The sequence below is a fragment of the Triticum urartu genome, chromosome 7, assembly GCF_003073215.2.
Source record: "Triticum urartu cultivar G1812 chromosome 7, Tu2.1, whole genome shotgun sequence".
Taxonomy (NCBI): Eukaryota; Viridiplantae; Streptophyta; class Magnoliopsida; order Poales; family Poaceae; genus Triticum; species Triticum urartu.
This window is the reverse complement of record NC_053028.1, coordinates 95,423,405-95,451,254: the sequence shown is the minus strand read 5'-3', so window position 1 is coordinate 95,451,254 and position 27,850 is coordinate 95,423,405. Positions and strand designations below refer to the sequence as shown.

The 27,850-nt window shown below is 47.1% G+C and overlaps 1 protein-coding gene across 1 annotated transcript; it reads left to right on the top strand.

Annotated features, from left to right (window-relative positions):
* Nucleotides 1-23,087: 23,087 nt before the first annotated feature.
* LOC125518468 lies at nt 23,088-27,158 on the top strand. The gene is made up of 3 exons (XM_048683299.1): nt 23,088-24,239; nt 24,411-24,665; nt 25,405-27,158. The coding sequence occupies exons 1-3, from the start codon at nt 23,179-23,181 to the stop codon at nt 26,927-26,929; spliced, it is 2,841 nt and encodes a 946-aa protein (XP_048539256.1). The 5' UTR covers nt 23,088-23,178; the 3' UTR covers nt 26,930-27,158.
* The last annotated feature ends 692 nt before the right edge of the window (nt 27,159-27,850 follow it).

Genomic DNA, 27,850 nt, shown 5'->3' with positions numbered 1-27,850 from the left:
AAATCCCAAGTGACTCAAAGAATAGAGCTATGCTCCCTGGCAACGACGCTAGAAATTAGTCTTGATAACCCACAAGTATAGGGGATCGCAACAGCTTTCGAGGGTAGAGTATTCAACCCAAATTTATCGATTCGACACAAGGGGAGCCAGAGAATATTCTCAAGTATTAGCAGCTAAGTTGTCAATTCAACCACACCTGGAAACTTAGTATCTGCAGCAAAGTGTTTAGTAGCAAAGTAATATGATAGTGATGGTAACGGTAACAAAAGAGTAATGAAAGCAAAGTGATATTTTTGGTATTTTGTAGTGATTGTAACAATAGCAACGGGAAAGTAAATAAGCGTAAACCAGTATATGGGAAAGCTCGTAGGCATTGGATCAATGATGGATAATTATGCCGGGTGCGGTTCATCATGTAACAGTCATAACATAGGGTGACACAGAACTAGCTCCAATTCGTCAATGTAATGTAGGCATGTATTCCGAATATAGTCATACGTGCTTATGGAAAAGAACTTGCATGACATCTTTTGTCCTACCCTCCCGTGGCAGCGGGGTCCTAACGGAAACTAAGGGATATTAAGGCCTCCTTTTAATAGAGAACCGGAACAAAGCATTAGCACATAGTGAATACATGAACTCCTCAAACTACGGTCATCACCGGTAAGTATCCCAATTATTGTCACTTCGGGGTTAACGGATCATAACACATAATAGGTGACTATAGACTTGCAACATAGGATCTAGAACTCTCATATATTGATCAAAACATAATAGGTTCAGATCTGAAATCATGGCACTCGGGCCCTAGTGACGTAGCAACATCAATCTCAGAACATAGTGGATACTAGGGATCAAACCCCAACAAAACTAATTCGATTACATGGTGAATGCCATCCAACCCATCACCGTCCAGCAAGCCTACGATGGAATTACTCACGAACGGCGGTGAGCATCATGAAATTGGTGATGGAGGATGGTTGATGATGACGACGGCGACGAATCCCCCTCTCCGGAGCCCCGAACGGACTCTAGATCAGCCCTCCCGAGAGGTTCTAGGGCTTGGCGGCGGCTCCGTATCGTAAAACGCGATGATTTCTTCTCCTTTATTTTTTCTCCCCGAGAGCAGTTATATAGAGTTGAAGTTGGAGTCGGGGGGTCTCCAGGGGGGCCAGGAGGTAGGGGGGCGCGCCCTAGGGGGGCGCCCCCCACCATCGTTAGAAGGGTGTGGGCCCCCTGGTCTTCATCTTTGGCGAGGATTTTTTATTATTTATCGTAAGATATCCCATGGAGTTTCAGGTCATTCTGAGAACTTCTGTTTTCTGCACATAAAACAACATCATGGCAATTCTGCTGAAAATAGCGTAAGTCCGGGTTAGTTCCATTCAAATCATACAAGTTAGAGTCCAAAAGAAGGGCAAAAGTGTTTGGAAAAGTAGATACGTTGGAGACGTATCAGGGGTATGTGAAAATATATAGGAGGAATAAGTAGGTCGGTGGAGCCACGAGGGGCCCACGAGGGTGGAGGGCGCGCCAAGGGGGGTAGGCGCGCCCTCCTGCCTCATGGACTCCTCGTTGGTTGCTTGACGTCCACTCCAAGTCCCCTGGATCACGTTTGTTCCAAAAATAACTCTCCCGAAGGTTTTATTCCGTTTGGATTCTGTTTGATATTCCTTTTCTGCGAAACACTGAAATAGGCAAAAAACAGCAATTTGCATTGGGCCTTGGGTTAGAAGGTTAGTCCCAAAAATAATATATAAGTGTATAAATAAGCCCATTAACATCCAAAACAGATAATATAATAGCATGGAACAATGAAAAATTATAGATATGTTGGAGACATATCAGAGATGCATAGCAACGAGAGGGGGAGAGTATGTCTACGTACCCTCGTAGACCGAAAGCGGAAGCGTTTAGTAACGCGGTTGATGTATTCGAACGTCTTCGCGATACAACCGATCCAAGTACCGAATGTATGGAACCTCCGCGATCTACACACGTTCATCTCGGTGACGTCCCTCGAACTCTTGATCCAGTTGAGGCCGAGGGAGAGTTCCGTCAGGACGACGGCGTGGTGACAGTGATGATGAATTACCGACGCAGGGCTTCACCTAAGCACTACGACAATATGACCGAGGTGTAAAACTGTGGAGGGGGGCACCGCACATGGCTAAAGATCAACTTTTGTGTCTATGGGCTGACCCCTCCCCCGTATACAAAGGAGGGGAGGAGGAGGCCGGCCAGCCCTAGGGGCGTGCCCAAGGGGGGAGTCCTACTCCAAGTAGGAATCGGCTCCCTCCTTTCCTAGTCCAAGTAGGATAAAAATTAAGAGAGGGAGAGGGAGAGGGAAAGAGGGGCCGCGCCCCCTCCCCTAGTCCTATTCGGACTCCCCTTGGGGGGGGGCACGCGCCACCTCCTGGCTGCTGCCCTCTCTCTCCACTAAGGCCCATTACTTCCCCGGGGGTTTCGGTAACCCTTCCGGCACTCCGGTTTTATCCGAAACTATCCGGAACACTTCCGGTGTCTGAATAACATGGTCCAATATATCAATATTTATGTCTCGACCATTTAGAGACTCCTCGTTGTGTCCGTGATCTCATCCGGGTGTGACGCCCGGGTAATTAAGCTACAGTGATCCTCTGCTAATGATGCCACGTGACCTCGTTTATAGTTGCTAATCTCCAGTTAGCTGGAAAATGGTTCTCTTCGTCCCTCGCCCTTGGTACTGACATTGTTGCCGACATAACTGATAGGCTATCCTCTGACATGCCTTGCTTGCATGATGGTGCAAGACGTCAACGCTTTTCCTACTTTTAACCCACATTGTGGGCCCATAACCCACAGATCTACAGGATCGAAACCTGACTCTCCTATACACCCTGTTGCCAAAGTTATTCCTAGAGCTTGACTTCGAATGTAATTTGCGAGCCACCTTCCTAGTGATCAATTCTGGTATCGGACACAATACTTATTCCCGTTGCTCTGAACCCCATTCACACTCTGTTTCAGGCAATGAACGATTGCCTATCCGTTTGAAACTTCTTATTGCACCGTCTTACTTTGCTCTCGATGTGTTTCATTTGTTCAACTCGAGAGATACTCATATGTTCATACTTGGGAAACCCCCAGAAGATTTTCCCTTATAACATCCTATCGTTGTAGAGCTGCCCCTTACCTATTCGTAAGTACGATGGATATCCCGAAGAAAGGATGACAATTGATCATGGTGACTTGAAGCAGTGAAATGAAGACATCAACGAAAGGGATCAACCTCTTAGTAAGGGCAGCCAAGACCGAGAAGACTCGTTAGGTTTTTCGCTACCAACACCTTCGCCCCTTACTCCACCGCTTAAATCTCGGGACGAGATTTCTTGTAGTGGAGGAGAATTGTGACGCCCGGGTAATTAAGCTACAGTGATCCTCTGCTAATGATGCCACGTGACCTCGTTTATAGTTGCTAATCTCCAGTTAGTTCGAAACCGATTCAAATTCAAATTCAAAATTAGGCAAACAATAAAAGTTTTCAAATATTAAAACTAAAATGTTCGGAGTGAACCAAATATTGCATAGATAATTATGGGGGAAAAACCACACATTTATAAAATGTTTAAATACTATGGGATGAATAAAACAGTAGTAAAAATGATTATTCGAATAACTTCGATAAATTAATAAAATGTCAAACTAAGTTATTTGGGGTCTAAACTTTTTGTGACTATGGACTAGGTTGTAATACTAATTTGGATACTAAGTGTATGTTTTACTAAAATAGAATGCAACTAAAATAAAGCAGGAAAGAATAAATAAAAGGAAAAGAAAACACAAAAACAGAAAGGAAAACTAACCAAAAAAAAGAGGTAAAAGGAGACCCCCCCCACTGGACCCCTTGGCCCAACTGGGCCGTGGCCCAGCCGGCCATCCCCTGGCCTATAGGCCACCCCACCCCCCTGCCCCGAAACCCTAACGCCCCCACTCCCCACGACCGCAACCACCTCCCCACTCCCTCGTCTCTCCCTCTCATCCGATCCAGATTGGATCGGGCCATCCCCGTCGCCCCGCCGCCGTTCACCATCGCCACCGCCGCCCAGCGCCCTCCTCCTCAACCCTCCTTCCCAGCGCTCCTTCCCAGCGCCCCCCCATGCTCGGCTAGTTCTGGATCGGGGAGGGGGCCGATCCCGCGTCGCCCTGCACCCCCGATCCCGTCGCCCGTCGCCGCGACGACCTCGCGTCCACGTCTTCCTCCCCGAGCCCCCACTGCCCGTGCCCTACTCCTCCCGATGTGAGCCCCGCCTTGCTCCCTTCCTCTCCCTCGCGCGCTCGCGCTCGTCGCCGCGGTCCCCGCCGAGCTCGCCCCCGGTTGACGCGCTCCGGCCGCGTCCGATGCGCGCTCACCGCGCCGTGCCCGCGCACCGCACCTGCCGTGGCCCCCAGCCCCCTGCCGCCTCCGATGCGACCACCGAATCCCCCCTGCGCCGGCGACGCCGCTACACCCGCGGCCAACTCCGAGCCCCCTCCACCCCGCGACCACCCCTGCCCGCTCGCGCCGTGGCCATCGCCCCTGCGGCTGTGTCCGATGCCCGCGCCCCTGGGTTCCCGCAGTCGCCGCGGCCCGACCTCGCCCCACGCCCCTTCCTGCCTCGCCGCCGGCGGCCGGGCTGGCCCCGTCGCGCCGCTGGTCTCGCCCGAGGCCAGCGCCCGGGTTGGCCCCTATCGGGCGCCCCTGCGCCCGTTACCAGTAGCGCCCGTTCCGGTTTGGCCCCCTGGGGCCTATGACAGATGGGCCCCATGCCCAAAATGTTTTAATAAAAAAAGAGAGAAGAATTAAAAATAAAAATAAAAATAATTAAATAAATAATAATTAATTAATTAATTAATTAAAGAATTAATTAAATAAATTAATTAATCAGGATTAGATTAACCTAATTACTAGTTAACTTAATTAACCCCTGATTAGCCTAATCAGTCAATGACATGCGGGACCCACACATAGTTGACCCAGTCAACTGCACAGTTGACTGCTGACATCACCCTGATGTCATGCTACGTCATCAGACACTATTCTGGATAATGTTGATTAAATTAAATAAATAAATCCTAAAAATGATTTAAATCTTTTAAAATTTATATAAAATAAACCGTAGCTCGGATGGAAAAACTTTGTACATGAAAGTTGCTCAGAACGACGAGACGATTCGGATACGCAGCCCGTTTATCCGCCACACATTCCTAGCATAGCGAACACACAACTTTCCCCCTCTGTTTCATTTGTCCGAAAACGCGAAACACCGGGGATACTTCCCCGGATGTTTCCCCCCTTCACCGGTATCACCTCATACCGCGATAGGGCACCCCTAGCACCGATACTTGTCATGTCATGCATCGCTACGCATCTGTTTGCTTAAATATTTATTGTTTCTCCCCCCTCTTCTCTCGCTAGACACCGGGACCGACGCCGCTGCTACCCAGTACGACTACGGAGTTGACGACCCCTCTCTCTTGCCAGAGCAACCAGGCAAGCCCCCCCTTTGATCACCAGATATCGCCTACTCTTCTCTATACTGCTTGCATTAGAGTAGTGTAGCATGTTACTGCTTCCCGTTAATCCTATACTGATGCATAGCCTGTCCTTGCTACTACTGTTGTTACCTTTACCTGCAATCCTAATGCTTAGTATAGGATGCTAGTTTATCATCAGTGGCCCTACATCCTTGTCCGTCTGCCATGCTATACTATCAGGCCGTGATCACTCGGGAGTTGATCACGGGTATATACTATATACTTTATACATGATACATGTGGTGACTAAAGACGGGTCGGCTTGAGGAGCACCCGCGAGTGGAGTTTTGAGGCGGAGCGGCAGGGCAGGTTCCGACCACCTAGGAGAGAGGTGGGCCTGGCCCTGGTCGGCGTTCGCGGATACTTAACACGCTTAACGAGATCTGGGTATTTGATCTGAGTCTGGCCATTTGGTCTATACGCACTAACCATCTACGCGGGAGTAGTTATGGGTATCCCGGCGTCGTGGTATCAGCCGAAGCCTTCGTGACGTCAGCGACTGAGTGGGCGCGCGCCGGATTGGACTGGAAGCCTGCCACTAGGCTAGGTCTGCTTCCCGCGTTCGCAACGTGCAGGTGTGCTAAGGGCGATGGGCCCAGACCCTGCGCTTAGGTTTAGACCGCGTGCTGACCTCTCTGTTGTGAGGTGGGGCTGCACGTGTTGATCTTCCGAGGCCGGGCATGACCCAGGAAAGTGTGTCCGGCCAAATGGGATCGAGCGTGTTGGGTATGTGGTGCACCCCTGCAGGGAAGTTAATCTATTCGAATAGCCGTGATCTTCGGTAACAGGACGACTTGGAGTTGTACCTTGACCTTATGACAACTAGAACCGGATACTTAATAAAACACACCCTTCCAAGTGCCAGATACAACCGGTGGTCGCTCTCTCACAGGGCGACGAGGGGGAGGATCATCGGTTAGGATTATGCTATGCGATGCGGCTTGGAGGACTTCAGTCTACTCTATTCTACATGATGCAAGATGGAGGCTGCCAGAAGCGTAGTCTTCGAAAGGATTAGCTATCCCCCTCTTATTCTGGCTTTCTGCAGTTCAATCCACCGATATGGCCCTTTACACATTTACCCATGCATATGTAGTGTAGCTTCTTGCTTGAGAGTACTTTGGATGATCACTCACGGTTGCTTTCTCCTTCTTTCCCTCTATCCCTTCTACCTGGTTGTCGCAACCAGATGTTGGAGCCCAGGAGCCAGACGCCACCATCGACGACGACCCCTACTACACCGGAGGTGCCTACTACTACGTGATGCCCGCTGACGACGACCAGGAGTAGTTAGGAGGATCCCAGGCAGGAGGCCTGCGCCTCTTTCGATCTGTATCCCAGTTTGTGCTAGCCTTCTTAAGGCAAACTTGTTTAACTTATGTCTGTACTCAGATATTGTTGCTTCCGCTGACTCGTCTATGATCGAGCTCTTGTATTCGAGCCCTCGAGGCCCCTGGCTTGTAATATGATGCTTGTATGACTTATTTTATTTGTAGAGTTGTGTTGTGATATCTTCCCGTGAGTCCCTGATCTTGATCGTACACGTTTGCGTGTATGATTAGTGTACGATTAAATCGGGGGCGTCACAAGTTGGTATCAGAGCCAACTGCCTGTAGGAATCCCCTTTCCAACTCCTTGGCCGAAGTTGAGTCTAGTCGATGAAAACTGTTTTTCTAACATGGCTGTGCGGCCCATGGGCGCACATCGCCATCTGGGTGGTATTAGGATCTTTTACTCCTCGAACCTTACTCTGGGACTCTGATCTCTCTTCTATTCGGGTTTAATAATTTTACTAAAAATCTAACTTAGGTTCTCGAAAATACTTTCTCCCGGAGAACCCCCTTCAGTCCAGACGATCGTCGGCTGCACTAGAGGATTTCGAAGATACTCTCCGATATTCTGTTGAAACCTTATGCCGTCGCTTTTGCAAGTCCCTACCACCGAAATATCCCTATGGATAAGTATTTAGACCTGACATGCTTACTTTTATTCCTAGTCGATCTTGTTATTATAAGATACCCCGAGAATACTTTGTGCCTACTGCCTTGCAGTTCTTTGCCACATGCATACCACTACGGATAATTACTCACATTTATCGAGTATCCGCTCATCCCCAGATATTCATGCAGTTCACAAAATTCTTCGAAATACCATTCGGTGTTCCGAAAATCCTGAGCAACCTATTGCTCCTGAAATTCTTGCTTGCTTGCATTATGGTTAATCCCATAAGTATAGTAATCTTATTGGCTACCTTTGTCAATATCATTTTGAGTCCATTGACTCAATATGTTGTGAATTCTCGCAATCCTCACTCAGATCGTAGAATTCATCCTTCCAGCTCAGATGTCATTTAAAACGTGAGCTGGTCCTCGGCCAATCACATTGCCATCGATTGTACCCCTAAGTCTATTCAACTTGTCCGTCCTTGATCAGAGCGTTTGCTCCTGATCCCTTGATTTGAAAATCATAATTCCTTTGTTATTTAAACGTTGAATTATTCAGATGTTCTGTAAAATGATGCATTTGCATTCTTTCTTCCTCTGATTGGGTATCGATACTCACATGAGCTCCATTGTGGGTCACCATATCCACTGTTGGATTATTATCCGACAATGCCCTTCATAATTAATCACCTTGTGAGTTCTTTCTCCGATACATCATGCCTTTGGTAATTTGTATCCTCTCCTTTTGCCAACCATGCTCTGCTTTCGAGCTGGTAATATTTACTCATGAAACTTGTGGTATATGTTTCTAAGAAGCCCCTATGGGTTGAACATATGCCTTCTCTAAAACTGCGTGAACTCGAAAGTTTTCACGGGTCATACTCCTCTGATAATTCACCGGGTAGGTTTTGACACTGAAATCAGTTTTATCTAGAGCAGTGAATGAAAGGTTATGCATTGAAGAAGTGGGAGTCGACCTTGAACTTGTGTGCATGCCCATGGACACGATGTATATCCTATCATGGAAGCTTCTTGCAATAATAACTATCCTCCTTGATATAATATCATTTGGTATCTGTGAATTGATCCTTGCAATCGTGGTTCCGACCATATGTTCTTCTTTGACCCCATTTCTCGGGCAAGTTTAAGCACTTGTCTTGTGTGGACCAATACACCAGTCCAACCTTTACTTTGATCTACCGTCGAGTATTACACCCTGGTATCTCGGGAATATCATGGGACATCATAACTTCTTATGGGTTCTTCATAAACCATTATCACTCGCCGGATCCAATTGTTCCTAGGTTCTGGGTTGTCGTCAACCGAGAACATCGAATAGTGAATCGAGTCCGCACTCTGATTCAATAACTCTTAAGTAAATGTTGTTGCTTACGAGTTAATATTCATTTAAGTCATTCCTAGCCTGATCGGCTATATCATCATTGTGCTAAATTTTAACTGTGCTACCTGGTCCTTCACGGAGCACAATTCTCGACGATGAGCTAAGCTTACATCGATTTTCCTCATCATATCATTTCTCCCTGAATAGCAAACTTGATTTCGAGTTCGTGTCATACCCATGGTTCCAATAACCATTCGCTTCATCATTCCTTTCACTTGATGTCATCGCCGATCGATTACATCTTCGTGGAGCCTCTCGACTAAATTTGTCGTGGTCATCAAACAACATTTTGATTCCTTCTAGAATATCAACCAAATGTATGATGACATGTAACCATCCTTGTCCCTCGATGATTTGTGTTATCACCGACAACATTATTGCTTTCCCTCCAACACAAACTTGTTCGTGTTTTGTGTTATACCTGGAGACCCGTGCTATCCAGCAATTATTCTTCGATACCTTGGAGTATTACCATCTTTTATGTCCAGAATGTCGTGAGAATTTCACCACCTCCTAAGAATTCTTGATACAGGTAATACTTATCACCATCACCATTCTTTCTTGGTCCCCGTGTTGGATCTAACCGGGATACCAACAGGTGAATGGTGCTGTTTGGATTCTGCCCTTCTAGCAACCCTATTGCTTTGAAGTTAATGGTCGGCCGTTCGTTCTTAGACTATTGATTATTGAATCACCATTCTGACATTGGTCGTGCAACCCAACCCATATTTTGGGCGCACCTTTCAACCAATGTTTAATTGTGTATGTTTTCCGTGACCATACTTCCTTATATCATTTGATCTGACAAATGTTATCTCCTTGTTCACTTAATTGTGGAAATCCATCTTTTGTTAATCTTGATGAATTGTTGCTGATTCCATCAGCCACCTCCTCATTCTATCCTTGATTTAATAATGACCTCATGATTCGGAACTTGCTTCCACAGTTCAATTCCCGAGAATCTTACAATGTCGTCTCGTCAATTTGTCTTGCACCTTTTATTCTTAGGCCTCTTGAGTTTGAGGTTTCCTAACACCGATCAGATCGGAATCTCGATCAGATATGATGGTTGGAACATACTTTCAAGAGTTATAACATTGATCCTCATATGACCCGGTAAGGTGATGTCGTGCCTAGCACACCTGGCCGGTTGGCCCTATTGTTATAGATTCCTTTTCAGCAAGGTTATCCATTCGTCCATGAGGAAATTATAAGACTTATTCTACAAGTTATTCCTGATGGATCCTTTGTGTTTCCAAAGTCCGATCTTTGCTTAAAGACCTTTTCAATGCTATCTCGAAGCATGTCTGTGGTACTTCGATTTTCAACAAGAACATTTGAAATCCAATGCTAAATGTTTCTTGCTCAATTATCCAAACACCGTTGTATGGGTAATGTCATGAAATTTCTCTCTCCCCTTACCTAAAGGGTTTTCTACCTTATGTCCTGTCTTGGATATCATGCTCTGCTTGACTTTGGGAAGGATATACCCCTGACATATGTGTTTAAACACATTTTTCTTTCCATTGTTCTGTTTAAATCTGATGATCACATTTTCCTTTCCATTGTCTTGTTTAAACTTTCTCGTGGTTTATATGATCTAAGCAGTAATGATTCGCTGCTTATATAAACACCTCGGTTGTACGACTCTGTCAATAAGACCCTGTTACTATTGTTGATGACATTCTGGTAGCCACCGATGGACGAGAACCTTGCCTATTGGTCCGCCTCGTTCAACGAGCTGGAAAATGGTTCTCTTCGTCCCTCGCCCTTGGTACTGACATTGTTGCCGACATAACTGATAGGCTATCCTCTGACATGCCTTGCTTGCATGATGGTGCAAGACGTCAACGCTTTTCCTACTTTTAACCCACATTGTGGGCCCATAACCCACAGTTCTACAGGATCGAAACCTGACTCTCCTATACACCCTGTTGCCAAAGTTATTCCTAGAGCTTGACTTCGAATGTAATTTGCGAGCCACCTTCCTAGTGATCAATTCTGGTATCGGACACAATACTTATTCCCGTTGCTCTGAACCCCATTCACACTCTGTTTCAGGCAATGAACGATTGCCTATCCGTTTGAAACTTCTTATTGCACCGTCTTACTTTGCTCTCGATGTGTTTCATTTGTTCAACTCGAGAGATACTCATATGTTCATACTTGGGAAACCCCCAGAAGATTTTCCCTTATAACATCCTATCGTTGTAGAGCTGCCCCTTACCTATTCGTAAGTACGATGGATATCCCGAAGAAAGGATGACAATTGATCATGGTGACTTGAAGCAGTGAAATAAAGACATCAACGAAAGGGATCAACCTCTTAGTAAGGGCAGCCAAGACCGAGAAGACTCGTTAGGTTTTTCGCTACCAACACCTTCGCCCCTTACTCCACCGCTTAAATCTCGGGACGAGATTTCTTGTAGTGGAGGAGAATTGTGACGCCCGGGTAATTAAGCTACAGTGATCCTCTGCTAATGATGCCACGTGACCTCGTTTATAGTTGCTAATCTCCAGTTAGTTCGAAACCGATTCAAATTCAAATTCAAAATTAGGCAAACAATAAAAGTTTTCAAATATTAAAACTAAAATGTTCGGAGTGAACCAAATATTGCATAGATAATTATGGGGGAAAAACCACACATTTATAAAATGTTTAAATACTATGGGATGAATAAAACAGTAGTAAAAATGATTATTCGAATAACTTCGATAATTAATAAAATGTCAAACTAAGTTATTTGGGGTCTAAACTTTTTGTGACTATGGACTAGGTTGTAATACTAATTTAGATACTAAGTGTATGTTTTACTAAAATAGAATGCAACTACAATAAAGCAGGAAAGAATAAATAAAAGGAAAAGAAAACACAAAAACAGAAAGGAAAACTAACCAAAAAAAAGAGGTAAAAGGAGACCCCCCCCCACTGGACCCCTTGGCCCAACTGGGCCGTGGCCCAGCCGGCCATCCCCTGGCCTATAGGCCACCCCACCCCCCTGCCCCGAAACCCTAACGCCCCCACTCCCCACGACCGCAACCACCTCCCCACTCCGTCGTCTCTCTCTCATCCGATCCAGATCGGATCGGGCCATCCCCGTCGCCCCGCCGCCGTTCACCATCGCCACCGCCGCCCAGCGCCCTCCTCCTCAACCCTCCTTCCCAGCGCCCCCCCACGCTCGGCTGGTTCTGGATCGGGGAGGGGGCCGATCCCGCGTCGCCCTGCACCCCCGATCCCGTCGCCCGTCGCCGCGACAACCTCGCGTCCACGTCTTCCTCCCCGAGCCCCCACTGCCCGTGCCCTACTCCTCCCGATGTGAGCCCCGCCTTGCTCCCTTCCTCTCCCTCGCGCGCTCGCGCTCGTCGCCGCGGTCCCCGCCGAGCTCGCCCCCGGTTGACGCGCTCCGGCCGCGTCCGATGCGCGCTCACCGCGCCGTGCCCGCGCACCGCACCTGCCGTGGCCCCCAGCCCCCTGCCGCCTCCGATGCGACCACCGAATCCCCCCTGCGCCGGCGACGCCGCTACACCCGCGGCCAACTCCGAGCCCCCTCCACCCCGCGACCACCCCTGCCCGCTCGCGCCGTGGCCGTCGCCCCTGCGGCTGTGTCCGATGCCCGCGCCCCTGGGTTCCCGCAGTCGCCGCGGCCCGACCTCGCCCCACGCCCCTTCCTGCCTCGCCGCCGGCGGCCGGGCTGGCCCCGTCGCGCCGCTGGTCTCGCCCGAGGCCAGCGCCCGGGTTGGCCCCTATCGGGCGCCCCTGCGCCCGTTACCAGTAGCGCCCGTTCCGGTTTGGCCCCCTGGGGCCTATGACAGATGGGCCCCATGCCCAAAATGTTTTAATAAAAAAAGAGAGAAGAATTAAAAATAAAAATAAAAATAATTAAATAAATAATAATTAATTAATTAATTAATTAAAGAATTAATTAAATTAAATTAATTAATCAGGATTAGATTAACCTAATTACTAGTTAACTTAATTAACCCCTGATTAGCCTAATCAGTCAATGACATGCGGGACCCACACATAGTTGACCCAGTCAACTGCACAGTTGACTGCTGACATCACCCTGATGTCATGCCTACGTCATCAAACACTATTCTGGATAATGTTGATTAAATTAAATAAATAAATCCTAAAAATGATTTAAATATTTTAAAATTAATATAAAATAAACCGTAGCTCGGATGGAAAAACTTTGTACATGAAAGTTGCTCAGAACGACGAGACGAATTTGAATACGCAACCCGTTTATCCGCCACACATCCCTAGCATAGCGAACACGCAACTTCCCCCTCTGTTTCATTTGTCCGAAAACGCGAAACACCGGGGATACTTCCCCGGATGTTTCCCCCCTTCACCGGTATCACCTCATACCGCGATAGGGCACCCCTAGCACCGATACTTGTCATGTCATGCACCGCTACGCATCTGTTTGCTTAAATATTTATTGTTTCTCCCCCCTCTTCTCTCGCTAGACACCGGGACCGACGCCGCCGCTACCCAGTACGACTACGGAGTTGACGACCACTCTCTCTTGCCAGAGCAACCAGGCAAGCCCCCCCTTTGATCACCAGATATCGCCTACTCTTCTCTATACTGCTTGCATTAGAGTAGTGTAGCATGTTACTGCTTCCCGTTAATCCTATCCTGATGCATAGCCTGTCCTTGCTACTACTGTTGTTACCTTTACCTGCAATCCTAATGCTTAGTATAGGATGCTAGTTTATCATCAGTGGCCCTACATCCTTGTCTGTCTGCCATGCTATACTATCGGGCCGTGATCACTCGGGAGTTGATCACGGGTATATACTATTTACTTTATACATGATACATGTGGTGATTAAAGACGGGTCGGCTTGAGGAGCACCCGCGAGTGGAGTTTTGAGGCGGAGCGGCAGGGCAGGTTTCGACCACCTAGGAGAGAGGTGGGCCTGGCCCTGGTCGGCGTTCGCGGATACTTAACACGCTTAACGAGATCTGGGTATTTGATCTGAGTCTGGCCATTTGGTCTATACGCACTAACCATCTACGCGGGAGTAGTTATGGGTATCCCGGCGTCGTGGTATCAGCCGAAGCCTTCGTGACGTCAGCGACTGAGTGGCGCGCGCCGGATTGGACTGGAAGGCCACTAGGCTAGGTCTGCTTTCGGCCGCGTTCGCAACGTGCAGGTGTGCTAAGGGCGATGGGCCCAGACCCCTGGGCGCTTAGGTTTAGACCGGCGTGCTGACCTCTCTGTTGGTCTAGGTGGGGCTGCGACGTGTTGATCTTCCGAGGCCGGGCATGACCCAGGAAAGTGTGTCCGGCCAAATGGGATCGAGCGTGTTGGGGTATGTGGTGCACCCCTGCAGGGAAGTTAATCTATTCGAATAGCCGTGATCTTCGGTAACAGGACGACTTGGAGTTGTATCTTGACCTTATGACAACTAGAACCGGATACTTAATAAAACACACCCTTCCAAGTGCCAGATACAACCGGTGGTCGCTCTCTCACAGGGCGACGAGGGGAGGATCATCGGTTAGGATTATGCTATGCGATGCGGCTTGGAGGACTTCAGTCTACTCTCTTCTACATGATGCAAGACGGAGGCTGCCAGAAGCGTAGTCTTCGAAAGGATTAGCTATCCCCCTCTTATTCTGGCTTTCTGCAGTTCAATCCACCGATATGGCCCTTTACACATTTACCCATGCATATGTAGTGTAGCTTCTTGCTTGCGAGTACTTTGGATGAGTACTCACGGTTGCTTTCTCCTTCTTTCCCTCTATCCCTTCTACCTGGTTGTCGCAACCAGATGTTGGAGCCCAGGAGCCAGACGCCACCGTCGACGACGACCTCTACTACACCGGAGGTGCCTACTACTACGTGATGCCCGCTGACGACGACCAGGAGTAGTTAGGAGGATCCCAGGCAGGAGGTCTGCGCCTCTTTCGATCTGTATCCCAGTTTGTGCTAGCCTTCTTAAGGCAAACTTGTTTAACTTATGTCTGTACTCAGATATTGTTGCTTCCGCTGACTCGTCTATGATCGAGCTCTTGTATTCGAGCCCTCGAGGCCCCTGGCTTGTAATATGATGCTTGTATGACTTATTTTATTTGTAGAGTTGTGTTGTGATATCTTCCCGTGAGTCCCTGATCTTGATCGTACACGTTTGCGTGTATGATTAGTGTACGATTAAATCGGGGGCGTCACACCGGGACTCTGAACAACCTTCGGTACATCAAATCACATAACTCATAATACAAATCGTCATCAAACGTTAATCATGCGGACCCTACGGGTTCGTGAACTATATAGACATGACTGAGACACATCTCCGGTCAATAACCAATAGTGGAACCTGCATGCTCATATTGTCTCCTACATATTCTATGAAGATCTTTGTCGGTCAAACCGCATAACAACATATGTCATTCCCTTTGTCATCGGTATGTTACTTGCCTGAGATTCGATTGTCAGTATCATCATAACTAGTTCATTCTCATTATCGGCAAGTCTCTTTACTCGTTCTGTAATGCGTCATCCCGCAACTAACTCATTAGTCACAGTGCTTGCAAGGCTTATAGTGATGTGCATTACCGAGAGGGCCCGGAGATACCTCTCCGATACACGGAGTGACAAATCCTAATCTCGATCTATGACAACCCAACAAACACCATCGGAGACACCTGTAGAGCATCTTTATAATCACCCAGTTACGTTGTGACGTTTGATAGCACACTAAGTGTTCCTCCGGCATTTGGGAGTTGCATACATAGGAACATGTATAAGTTATGAAGAAAGCAATAGCAATAAACTAAACGATCATGGTGCTAAGCTAACGGATGGGTCTTGTCCCTCACATCATTCTCTAATGATGTGATCCCGTTGATCAAATGACAACACATGTCTATGGCTAGGAAACTTAACCATCTTTGATTAACGAGCTAGTCAAGTAGAGGCATACTAGGGACACTCTGTTTGTCTATGTATTCACACATGTACTATGTTTCCGGTTAATACAATTCTAGCATGAATAATAAACATTTACCATGATATAAGGAAATATAAATAACAACTTTATTATTGCCTCTAGGGGATATTTCCTTCAATACCTACCTATATGCGGTATTGTTTTGACGTTCTAAGTAAATTTTTATGTGCCATCTCTAGTTTTCAAAATAAATTTCTCTTTTGTGTGCTCGTACCACTCTAGATGGTGGTGAGGGGTGGCCAATATTCTCCATGCTATATGTGTTATTCTCATGATGAGTGATTATTCACTTGTCATTGCACGAGAGTAAGGCAAAGGTTTTAGGGATGCCCAGTCCCGAAATGAAAAACGAATTTACTTTATTTTGTCAAATAATAAATTCCTTGGAAAGTGCTGGTATGGAGGGCACCCGTGGATACAATTAGTCATGGAAAGTGAAAGTATGGTAGAAAAAGGAATAAACTTTATTTTCTGTTTGGGAACCGCCTATGATATATCTGGCAAGGAAAGTGTTGGGATCTCTAAGTCATTTTCGTTGGTGGGAAAAGTATGCCTCCCAAATTGTTTTTATCTCTCAATTTTCTCTTTGAGCTCTAGCACCTCTACAAATCCCTACTTCCCTCCGCGAAGGTCCTTTCTTTTACTTTATGCAATTTTTATTTTTAATTTGAGTCTCCATCTTCTCTTATAAAGCACCAACTAGGGGCACTATGATCGTACTTGAGCATTGGGTGTAGCTAATATGCGAGTGTGTCTCACGAATAGATCAATGATTGAGCAAGATGGGCTAGGGATAACTTTCTTTAGTGGTAATATTTTGAAAGACATGGTTGCTTATTGATATTATTGAGTATTGAAATCTTCATGTGAAAACTGGACTATTGCTTTGAACCAGATAAAAGTCCAAATGCCCATACTACAAAAGAAAAGAATATGTGATGAATATGATAGGTAGCTTTCCACAACAAATATTCCATTTTCAATTGCTACTTTATCATGATAAGTTTTATGAGAAATAGTTGTTGTTATGATGCTAGGAAAAGTGATTGAAATTATCATTGATCAAACGTGTGCACTTTGCTAGCATTCACACTTCATAAATTATTTCTTTTATCATTTACCAACTCGAGGACGAGTAGGAATTAAGCTTGGGGATGCTGATACATCTCCAACGTATCTATAATTTATGAATTATTCATGCCATGTTTACAATAATTTTATATGGTTTTGGTATGATTTGCATGGAACTAACCCGAACTGATGCTGTTTTCAGCAGACCTCCCATGGTGTTGTTTTTTGTGCATAAATGAAAGTTCTCCAAGTGAGCTGAAACTTTTTGATGATTTTTTTTGGAACAAAAGAGACCCCCGAAGATTTGTGGAAGGACCAGAAGGTGAAGGACTAGGGCACAAGACACCGGGGAGCGCCTGGGCCCTTACCCGTGCCCCGGTGGGTTGTGCTCCCCTCGAGGCCCATCTTCGCGTGAAACCAACGCCAAAAATCCTATAAATAGAGAAACCATCAGAAATAACCCTAGATCAGAAGTTCCGCCGCCGCAAAGCTCTGTAGCCACCGAAAACCAATCTAGACCTCGTTCCGACACTCTGCCGAAGGGGGGAATCATCACCGGTGGCCATCTTCATCATCCCGACGGCCACCACAATGAGGAGGGAGTAGTCCACCCTCGGGGTTGAGGGTTTGTACCAGTAGCGATGTGTTTAATCTCTCTCTCTCTCTCTCGTGTTCTTGAGATGTCACGATCTTGATGTATCGCAGGCTTTGTTAATATAGTCAGATCATATGGTGTTTTCTCCTCTCTATCTTGTTGTGATGAATTGAGTTTTTCCCTTTGAGATTTCGTTGTTATCGGATTGAATACTTTTATGGATTTGAGAGCACTTGGCATATGTCTTGCATATGAATACTCGTGGTGACAATGGGGTATATCGTACTGATTCACTTGATATATGTTTTGGCACTCAACTCGCGGATTCCCGGGGTGACATTGGGGTAATCTATGCATAGGGGTTGAAGCACGTTCTCGTCTTTTGTTTCTCCGGTAGAAATCTTTGGGAACTCTTTGAGGTTCCTTGTGTTGGATTGAGTATTATGAATCTGAAGTTATTTGGTGTTATTTTAGTACGAACTCTTGGATAGATCGATCAGAAAGAATAGCTTCGAGGTGGTTTCATACCCTACAAACGATTTCTTCTTATGCTCTCCGCTAGATAGGAACTTTGGAGTGATTCTTTGCTGCATGTTGAGGGATGGTTGTATGATCCAATTATATTAGCATTGTTGAGATATTGCACTAGCGAAAGTACGGACCCTATGCCTCATTTTCAGGCATTGCAATATCGTTTTTGTGCCGTTTACTATCTACTACCTTGCGGTTTTTATTTATTTAGATTATAACAATATATTTCTACCATCCGTATTACACTTATCACCATCTCTTCGCCGAACTAGTGCACCTATACAAATTACCATTGTATTTGGTGTGTTGGGGACACAAGGGACTCTTTGTTATTTGGTTGCAGGGTTGTTTGAGAGAGACTATCTTCATCTTATGCTTCCCAAGGATTGATAAACCTTAGGTCATCCACTTGAGGGAAAATTGCTACTGTCCTACAAAACTCTGCGCTTGGAGGACCCAACACGTGTCTACAAGAATAAAGTTGCATAGTAGACATCAAGGATAGATGCAGAAATTTAGTTGTACTCATAATAGAGACGCCAACTCCCACTCGCCCACTCCCCACTCCACTCCTCTGGATGTTTCGCGTTCCCACCAACTGCATCAATAAAAATGCCCACCCACCGCGCCACCCACCACTCCCCACTCACCACTCCCCACCCACCGACCGCATCACCTCCACTCTCCACTCCACTCCCCACTCACCACCACCAGCCACCGCCGCCATGGCGAACAACTCGAGCTGGAAGAGAGCGCTGGAGGATCTGGCCGGCGACAACCAGTCGTTCCGTGCGCATATTGCAGAGGTGTGCACCTGGTTCCCGACCCCAAAGATGATGCTCAATCATGCGCACGGGGTGTACAAGGTGCCGACGGACAGCGAGAAGGCGCGTGCCTTCCCCAAAGGCCTCACCATGCCGCTGTCGTCCTTCCTCGTCTGGGCAATGCGGGAGGCCACGCTCAGCGTGGATCCATACCAATGAGCTAGGTGGTGGATGTACCACTCCACCACCTCTCTGGCCCCGGTCCCCCTCGACGGTGACCCTGCGGACGTCATCGGCGTCGTGCTCGCGCTGCCTGCTCCAGTCGACCCTGCGGACTACAACTCTGATGACGACCTGACAAGGGTTGTTGTCATCCCTGACAACGTCGCGGATGAGGACGAGGTTGTGCTCGTTGCGCCAGTCGCCGTTGAGGGTGGCAGAAACATGCCCATCGACGTCAAGCTCCTGTCGGACGTGCCTGCCATTGTGAAGATCGAAGAAGCAGAAGAGGTGGAGGAGCCAGTGCAAAGAAGAAGGGAGCAGTGAAGAAGGAGCCAGTGCGCCACTCCATCCGCCTGCATCTGCTGAAGAAGTGAAGAACAGAAGATGTCTGCAGCTGAAGAAGATGTCAGGAGCAATGAAGAAGTGAAGAAGATGTAGTTAGGTATGCTGATCTATATATTGGCATACAAGTTACCAACTATTTTGAGATGTTGCTATCTATCTATCTATGTTGCTATGTATCTATGTTGAACCTATGTTGAACTAGTGCTATCTATGTTTATGGCCTATGTTGAACTGAAGAACCCTATGTTTCTGGCCTCTGTTTCCTATAAATGTCTATGCTGCTATCTATGTTGAACTGAAGAACCCTATGTCTATGCTGCTATCTATGTTGAACTGAAGAACCCTATGTCTATGCTGCTATCTATGTTTATTCAGACCATGTTGTGTGTTGCTATCAGTGTTGCTACCAAGTTGTGTGTTGCATGTTTTCTGCCCATGTTGTGCCCATGTGCAAACATCCAAAAATAGAATGTACCAGGTGCTCACTTTCTGCCAAATATGCAACATTCCAAATTGTACTACCTGAAGATCCCTGGGCCCCTTCCAAATAAAGTGATCTGAATTTTGCCTACAGTTAAGTTAACTAAAATTTTCTTGCATTATCTGAATTTTGCTACAACTATCTGGATTTTGGTACAATGCACAATTTCAGTTCTCTGAAAAACAATTTCATCATCATTTCTTCATTTGGTCACTACATCAACATTTCTCCACTAAAAACACCCTACTTGCTAACAATGACAGCTATCAGAATGGCAAACAGGACAACATACAGAAGAGCTCCAAAACAAAAAATCTTATCCCTAAATTGCTCTCTTTCCTTTCTACATCTTAACATTTTCTCTCTTTTCTTTCTCATTGCTTTTAGTTTCTGCTTCAAGTACTTTAATCCTGACCTCCAACTCCATGTTCTTCATGGCTAGATCCTTAATCACTGACTTGGCTCTACCATCCCACTCCCCAGCCCACTCCTGAAAAAATGATGAGCAATTCAAGTCAAGGCCTTAATCATCGTATAAAAATGGATTTTTTCATATCCCCAAAGTCAAGAACCGCCACCGAAGTTCATTATTCCTGGGGATTCATGATTCTTGTACTTACTTTCATGCCACCGAAGTCAAGAACTGCAGTGACCCTGGCGCTAGGTTCTCCCGGCCCGCCGCCGCCCAGGAACCCGTGGCGTCGGCGCCTACTCCATGGCGGAAGCCACTGCCACCCCCGCTCTTCTTCTCGCCGCCACCGGACGCTCTCATCCTCTCGCCGTCAGGATTTGGACAAGGGAAAGGGAAAATGGGAGAGAGCTAGAGATTTGGACAGGGATAAAGAAGACAAGGGAAACAGGGACTGCGGGCATGATTTCCATTAATGTTGAGGGGTTTTCCGCAAAAAAGCCAGTCCGACCAGGTGTGCCAAGAAGCGGCTAGCTGGGCGCCAATTGTCCGCCTCTGATTGGTTGTGGACTAAACCATCCCATAGTTTGCAAGTTTGTGGACTAGTTGATCACCTTTTGCAAGTTCATGGACTAAACCATCACATCCAACGCAAGTTTGTGGGTCTCTAGTTCTTTTGCCTCATGGAACAAATCCGAAGCCACCCTAAACCAACGGCGAAAGTATCACTCTGAATACACCAAAGTTGTACTAACATAGTTTAGTCAGTCTACTATGTCATCTTGCATCAACCTACCAATCACCTCACGGCCCACAACGGAACCACTACGCTTCGACATATTGTTCTTATGCATGTGGATCATCATGACTAAAGCGATGTCCTCATCTTCGTCCATCTCATCTTTCTCTACGTAGGAGGAATCATCCCACAAATAGGATTCAAACGAAGTCATATACAACACTATATATACTCCCAATTACAATCTATTCCTATATCACAACAAAAAAAATTAGAAAATAAAAACATTAAAGACTTTTTGTTGAACACCTAATGTGCAAGGAGGAGAATTCTGTCCGGCTGCTCGTCGGGCCAAGGTGGTCAGCGAGCTAGTTAGGAATGGCCTCAGGGTGGTCTTCATGACACCAGGGAGCTAGAGTTGCGCGCGGAAGCAACCATCATTGCTGCGCCATCTGAAAGCTGAGAGCTCCAAAGGAGCAGCGGCTCGACCCGGTGGCAGCGGTCACGAGGTGGTTGTGACGGCTTAACCTCAACGACTACCACAAGTGCTGCAGTGTCCATTAATGATGGCAAAAGGGCGGTGAATGGCCGGAATCGACGCAAATCGAGATGGCCGCAGATCCCAAATCGACAATGGCAGCGGAGGCTGTCGCGGCCGTCTGAAGCGACCGAACTGGGTGGTGGAAGGCAGGCTCGCGACAGTGGCATGAAACAGCGGGATCCCGCTGCTGACAGTCTCGGGAGGAGACGGGTAGGGTGGCAAGAAGTTTCAGTGGCGAATCATGATGCATTCACTTGCATTTGGTTTTTGCGGTAGCCGGTACGAGTGCTGCCAATATGCATCACTTGAGGCCAAAATATCTGGAGCACATTTTTAGGATCCAAATGTCCTTAACAGAGTCTTTGGGCACCATGCCCCTTGAACGCCCGGATCCTTTGAGATATTAAACTCATTATAAGCATCCGGAGAAAGGCGGCCAACCAGCTATCTCACATGATGCAAGCTGGTTGATCGCGGTGAGAAAACTTTTAGAATATATTTTTTAGATGAAGGTAAGGAATTTTTTTAAAAATATATTTTTTTAGATGGAGATGAGGAACCCACTTATTTTTTTTAAATAAAAAGCTATGCAAAATGGCGTTCGCTTGTAGGCTACGGTGATAATTTTTTTTCTTTTTCTTTTTTCTAGATGGAGGAGAGATTTTCTTTCTAAGATACTTTTTTAGATGAAGGCGGAGACCCCGTGTATTTTTCTAAAAAAATGCTACACCTGCGTAATGTTCTACGAAACCTTACGTTAATCCTTTGATCACTAATCAAACCACCCTCCTTTGATTTTCAGGGTAGGCCTGCGCCCCAACTAAGGCACAATATAAAACGGCCACGTCAGATCATATGTAAATTACGTAGAAGTTGTTACGTAGGTGTAGCTTTACTCATTTTTCTAAATGAAAACATATACATAACTTTTTCTCAAGCGGCGTCGGTGACGCCCCTAGCACTAGTTTACACTATCACGGCCCTTCACTAGCATATGTACGAGTGTTCACACATTGCGCCGCCACATTCTTTGTATCGGATCAAGTTAAACAATTACACTGACAAATGAATTACATCAACATCTTCTGCAAAATAAAACAAACATAACCTACAGCGTACGTACTTGTGCCTAGAACATGAAGATCCCGGAGAATCACATTTTTTGGCCGGGACAACGGACTGGGATTCTCCAACTGGATCGGCTCTGCCTCCTCATGATGAATCTAGACTTTTCAAATGTACACACGACAACCTTAGCACTCTCAAGGGTACGTGGAAAGAGACGGTATTCGTCCCCTGCCTGAGTCCGCTGCGTTCATATGTGGGAGTTGCTGTACTAATGATGACACGGTGCTGCACCTTTGCACCCTGAAAAGGATACGCACGCGGGGCGCGGAAGAAGACGAGACCCGGCACCTGCCTTCCTCCCGGCGACGCGCGCAGGGTTAACTCGAGCCCTCATCTTATATAAAAGTAACGCAACCGATGGTTGCCGTTCCCACTCCTATCCCAATCCGATGGTTGCTGCTCGCCATTCCGCAGCACGGTAATCAAAGTACACTTGTTGAGAAAAAAACTTGTAGAGAGTGGCGTCCCTGCAGCCGCCGGCAATGGAGGTGGTGGAGAAAGGCCGGGAGGCGACAACGGGCGTGGAAACCGGGACCGGCCAGCCATGGGGCTGGAACTGGGACTGGGACTGGGAGTACCGCCTAAGGAAATACCTTCTGCTGCTGGCCACGCTGGTGGTGACCGTGACGTACGCCGCGGGCTTCAACCCGCCGGGGGGCGTCTGGCAGGACACCCGTGACGGCCGACTTGCCGGCGACCCCATCATCCGCGCCACCCACTACCACTGGTTCCTCGCCTTCTACTACTGCAACGCCACCGCGTTCGCTGCGTCGCTCGTGGTCATCGTTCTCATTCTCGTCCTCGCAATCCAGCACGACAAGGAGAAGGAGAAGGAGAAGGGGAAGGAGAAGGAGAAGGTGAAGGAGAATGAGAAGGAGGAGAAGAGGGGGAAGAAGGTGTTCGGGCTGCTGGTGCTGCGGTTTGTCATGGGGCTGGACCTGCTCAGCCTCATGAGCGCCTACGGCGCCGGCACCTACCGCGACGTGCTCACCGCCGTCTTGTACTGCACGGTGTCGGCGGGCACTGTCTTGGTCTACGTCGTGGTTCTCAATTGCTGCTTTCCTGGCAAAAAGTCCAAGTCCGTCTCCGGCAGGGCCAAAGGCAAAGAACGTCACTGCAAAATCCTGATGCTTCTCGCGACCTTCGCGGTGAGCGTCACGTACATCGCCGGGCTTAGCACGCCGGGCGGCTTCTGGGACAGCACTGGCGGCAGCCACCACCCGGGCGACCCGATTCTCAGGGACCGCCACGACCTGCGCCTGACGGTGTTCTTATTCTGCAACACCACGGCGTTCGTGGCGTCCCTGTTCATCACCATGCAGCTCATCATCGACCGCAAGCTCCACGAGGAACAGGAGGTAGGCCTGCCTCGCAAGCATGCGCTCTACGCCTGCATCATCATCGCGCTGATCGGCCTGGTCAGCGCGTACATCGCCGGCAGCTGCAGGGACACCCGCACCACCGTCTCCGTGATCATTACCCTGTCCCTGGTTGGCGCTTGCATCCTACTTGCTGTGCTTCTGAAATGTCATTCCTCAAAATGGTGAGCACATATCCTCTCTCTTTCTCTGGATCATATGTGGCAGCAACCAATTCCAGCTTGCAGTTGAACTCTGTTTCTCCTCTGCAATCATCATATTTCATGTGGGCATTATTTCCAGTCCAAAACAACTTAACTGGAAACTGTTTCTTTCTTTCTCTGCGGTGAATGCAGTGTCAGCGGAGAGAGTGACGGTGTCGCAGGCGTGACAGAGGGTTCAACCACTCAGGTTGGGGTAGCAGGGGTGGTCGCCGGCGCAGGAGAAGAGGCGTGGGCTAGAGGGATGGCCGGGGATACGAGCGGACCAACGAAGGAGGTGGCTCTAACGGTCCAGCCAAATTTGACTGAAAGTCAAAAAAGTTCCATGCGACTCGATTATAGCATTAGGTCCCAAGAAATAGGGGAAAATCAGCAGACTGATAATGTCAGGTATTCCCTCCGTTGAGTATTATAAAATGTTATATTTTTTAAATCAAATGCAATAGACATATTTTTAGTTTGTTGTTTACTCATTTCAGTCGATATGTAGTCTATATTGAAATATCCAAAACCAAAAGTGCTATTATGAGCTCGAGCTCACATGCTCTCGGATGAACAATAACATCTGAAAAAAAAGTAAAAAAAATTCTGAATTTTTTTGGTAAGAAACATTGATGATTTTTCTACATGTGTGCAAATTTTAATGATGAAATCACTTTTATAGAAGTCCCGCCAAAAATAAAAAAAATTGATGCTCAAAAAGAGTGTTTTGGGAAGCATTTGGGAGCATCGATTTTTTTTTCTGACGGACCGTCAATTTTGTTATTTTTACTGGCACCTCCATAAACTTGATTTCATCATGAACGTGCAGAAAAATCATCAATGTTTCATGACAAAAATTCATATTTTTTGAATTTTTTACATTATTTTAGGATTTTACTGTTCATCCAATCCAGCTCACAAGCTCCATGTTTTGCTAGTGTGAGCTCGAGCTCACATGCTTTTGGATGAACAGTAATATCTGAAAAAAATTGCAAAAAACTCTGAAATTATTTGAGGGAATGGAAGGAGAACTAAGGAGCAGCACCTTTTCTTTTGTTTCTCTGCAATAATATATTCATATGTGGTATCAACCAACTCCAGACTAATAATGTCAGGATCGAACTGAAGTCTGTTTCTTTCTCTGCAGTGAATGCGATTCTAGGGAGGCTGTGGACAAGGCTCGCTCTCTTGTTCTACTGCTCGCCTCTCTTGCTGCCACCATCACCTACGCAGCCGGGCTGGACCCGCCGGGTGGCCTGTGGCAGGACAATGGCGACGGGCACATGGCCGGCGACCCGATCCTTCTCACGACGAACGCTAGGCGGTACAAGACCTTCTACTACTGCAACTCGGCTGCCCTGGTGACCTCCTTGGTGGCCATCATCCTGGTCCAGAATAAGCTTCTGCTCAAGCACCATGTGTTGGAGGTAGCCATGATACTCGTCCTATTTGGCCTCATGGGTGCTTATGCCGCCGGGAGCTGCCGGGACGTGGACACCTCCATTTACGCCATGGCCTTGGCAGGCGTGGTCCTTATTTATGTGGTGATCCATGTTATCATCTTCACGCTGGACCACAAGGACAAACAAGGCGACGAAGAGTTGCTGGAGAAGAGGCGCAAGCGGTTGCTTCTCTTCGCGATCTTGGCAGCGACCATCACCTATCAAGCGGGACTCACGCCTCCAGGTGGCTTCCTGCTCAGGGATGACCAGTTCGGGCACCGCGCAGGTGACCCGATCCTCTTGCACAACTTCCCACGCCGCTACAATGCCTTCTTCTACTGCAACACAGTGAGCTTCATGTTGTCCATCGCCCTCATCCTCCTCCTGGTGAACCCCAATTTGTACAGGCCAGCCGTACGAAGCAATGCTCTATCTGTTTGTGCGGCAGTGGGCTTGTTTGGTTTGCTAGCGGGCTATGCAGCCGGAAGCACTCAGCACATCAAGACCTCCATCTACATCTTCGTGTTAGTGGCCGTGGTCCTCCTTGTTGCCGCCATTCTGCTGGCAGTATTTTTGTGGACTGAGGTGCAGAGAAATGGCAATTCGGCAGGCGAGGTGGAGTTAAATGACAACTCGGTAGCGCCATCAGAGCCAGAGGGAAATGGCATATCCCTGAGAGAGGGGGAAGAACAAAAGGAGGAAGAACACGAAAAGGAGACGAAGGAGGAGGAAAAACAAGAAAAGAAGGAGCACGCGGAGCGCAAGTATGTAATGCTACTAGGCATCTTGGTGGCGAGCGTAACCTACCAGGCCGGCCTGAAGCCGCCCGGCGGAGCGTGGCAGAGCAGCGGCAACGGGTACGAAGCAGGCAACCCGGTGATGCACGACAACAGGACGCCTCAGTACCTCACCTTCTTCTACAGCAACTCCATTTCGTTTGTGGCATCCATCCTTGTCATCATCATGCTGCTACGATACTGGCTGATAAAGAAGGAGTATGAAGATTGGTCGCTAAGGATGATGAAAATCACTACCGTGGTGAATTTTGGCGCTCTCCTGGTGGCCTATACAGTCGGCTCCAGCAGGAGTTGGAAGACGTCTTTGCGTGTCGGTGCGTTGAGCGTTGCCTTGCAGGGCTACCTTGCAGTCATTATCTTGTGCTTGTCTTGTCATCATCATCTTGAGAAGAAGCTGAGCATGGCGAGCAACCAAGGAAATCTTCCAGCGTGATTCATTAGCATTGCGCTCTATACGTAGCTCTACTAATGTGAGTGAGGGCAGTCCACAAACTAATTCAAAATTCAGTTGGATTGTTCATCTGAGTTGTGATCTATAGTATCTATGTATCTATTTCTTCCAAGTATGTAGTAAGCAATTGCAACAAGTGGGGTCGAATTGGTTCTTCACAATTAGCAGTGTTTCTAGTCTAGCCGTGTCAAATCAGGTCTGAAGAGTACCGAAGATCAAGGTTTTTTGTTTAAATTGGATTTCTCCCTTTAAAATACAACCCATCATCATTGTTAAAGTACGAAATTCTCATCGAGAGCTGTGAAACCCTGTAAAAAATAAAAATGAAATGAAAGGGACAGTCTACCTCTCCGTTTTCTTTAAAAATAGTTTGTCTGTTATTTGTCTCAGTTAATACCCAATTTCAGAAGCTTTGTTGGCGAGTTCTATTACGTAAGGGCGGCATTCTAAAAATAGGGAGAGCAGTATTTCCCATCTTCTAGGGTTTTGAAGAAAGCATATCACACAGACAAGAAAATAGATCAATTCCTTTGTTTTCATTTGCCTAACCAACCTGTTATTCTCCACAAAAGTATGCCATCTCTAATCCCTCGCTCCAGTTCTAGTAAAATAAAAAGCAACAAGCTTAAATTCCTAATTGGAATGATTCCCTGCTCTAATTAGACACTAAAAACATATTAGTGTAGGATGTGAGAATCCCAAATCACATAAGCAATAGGTCTTATGTGTAAAGGATCCGGTATCCAGGATTTTAAATTTCCTTGCCAAGCTACATGAAACAAATTTTCGGATGTCCATAGAAAAATAATTGCTAATTGCCCAAAGTGACAAACAAAAAAAATTATGATACGCTTTCATCATCTGGTAAAATCAAGTTTGCCACGTAGACACTGACGTGGCTTA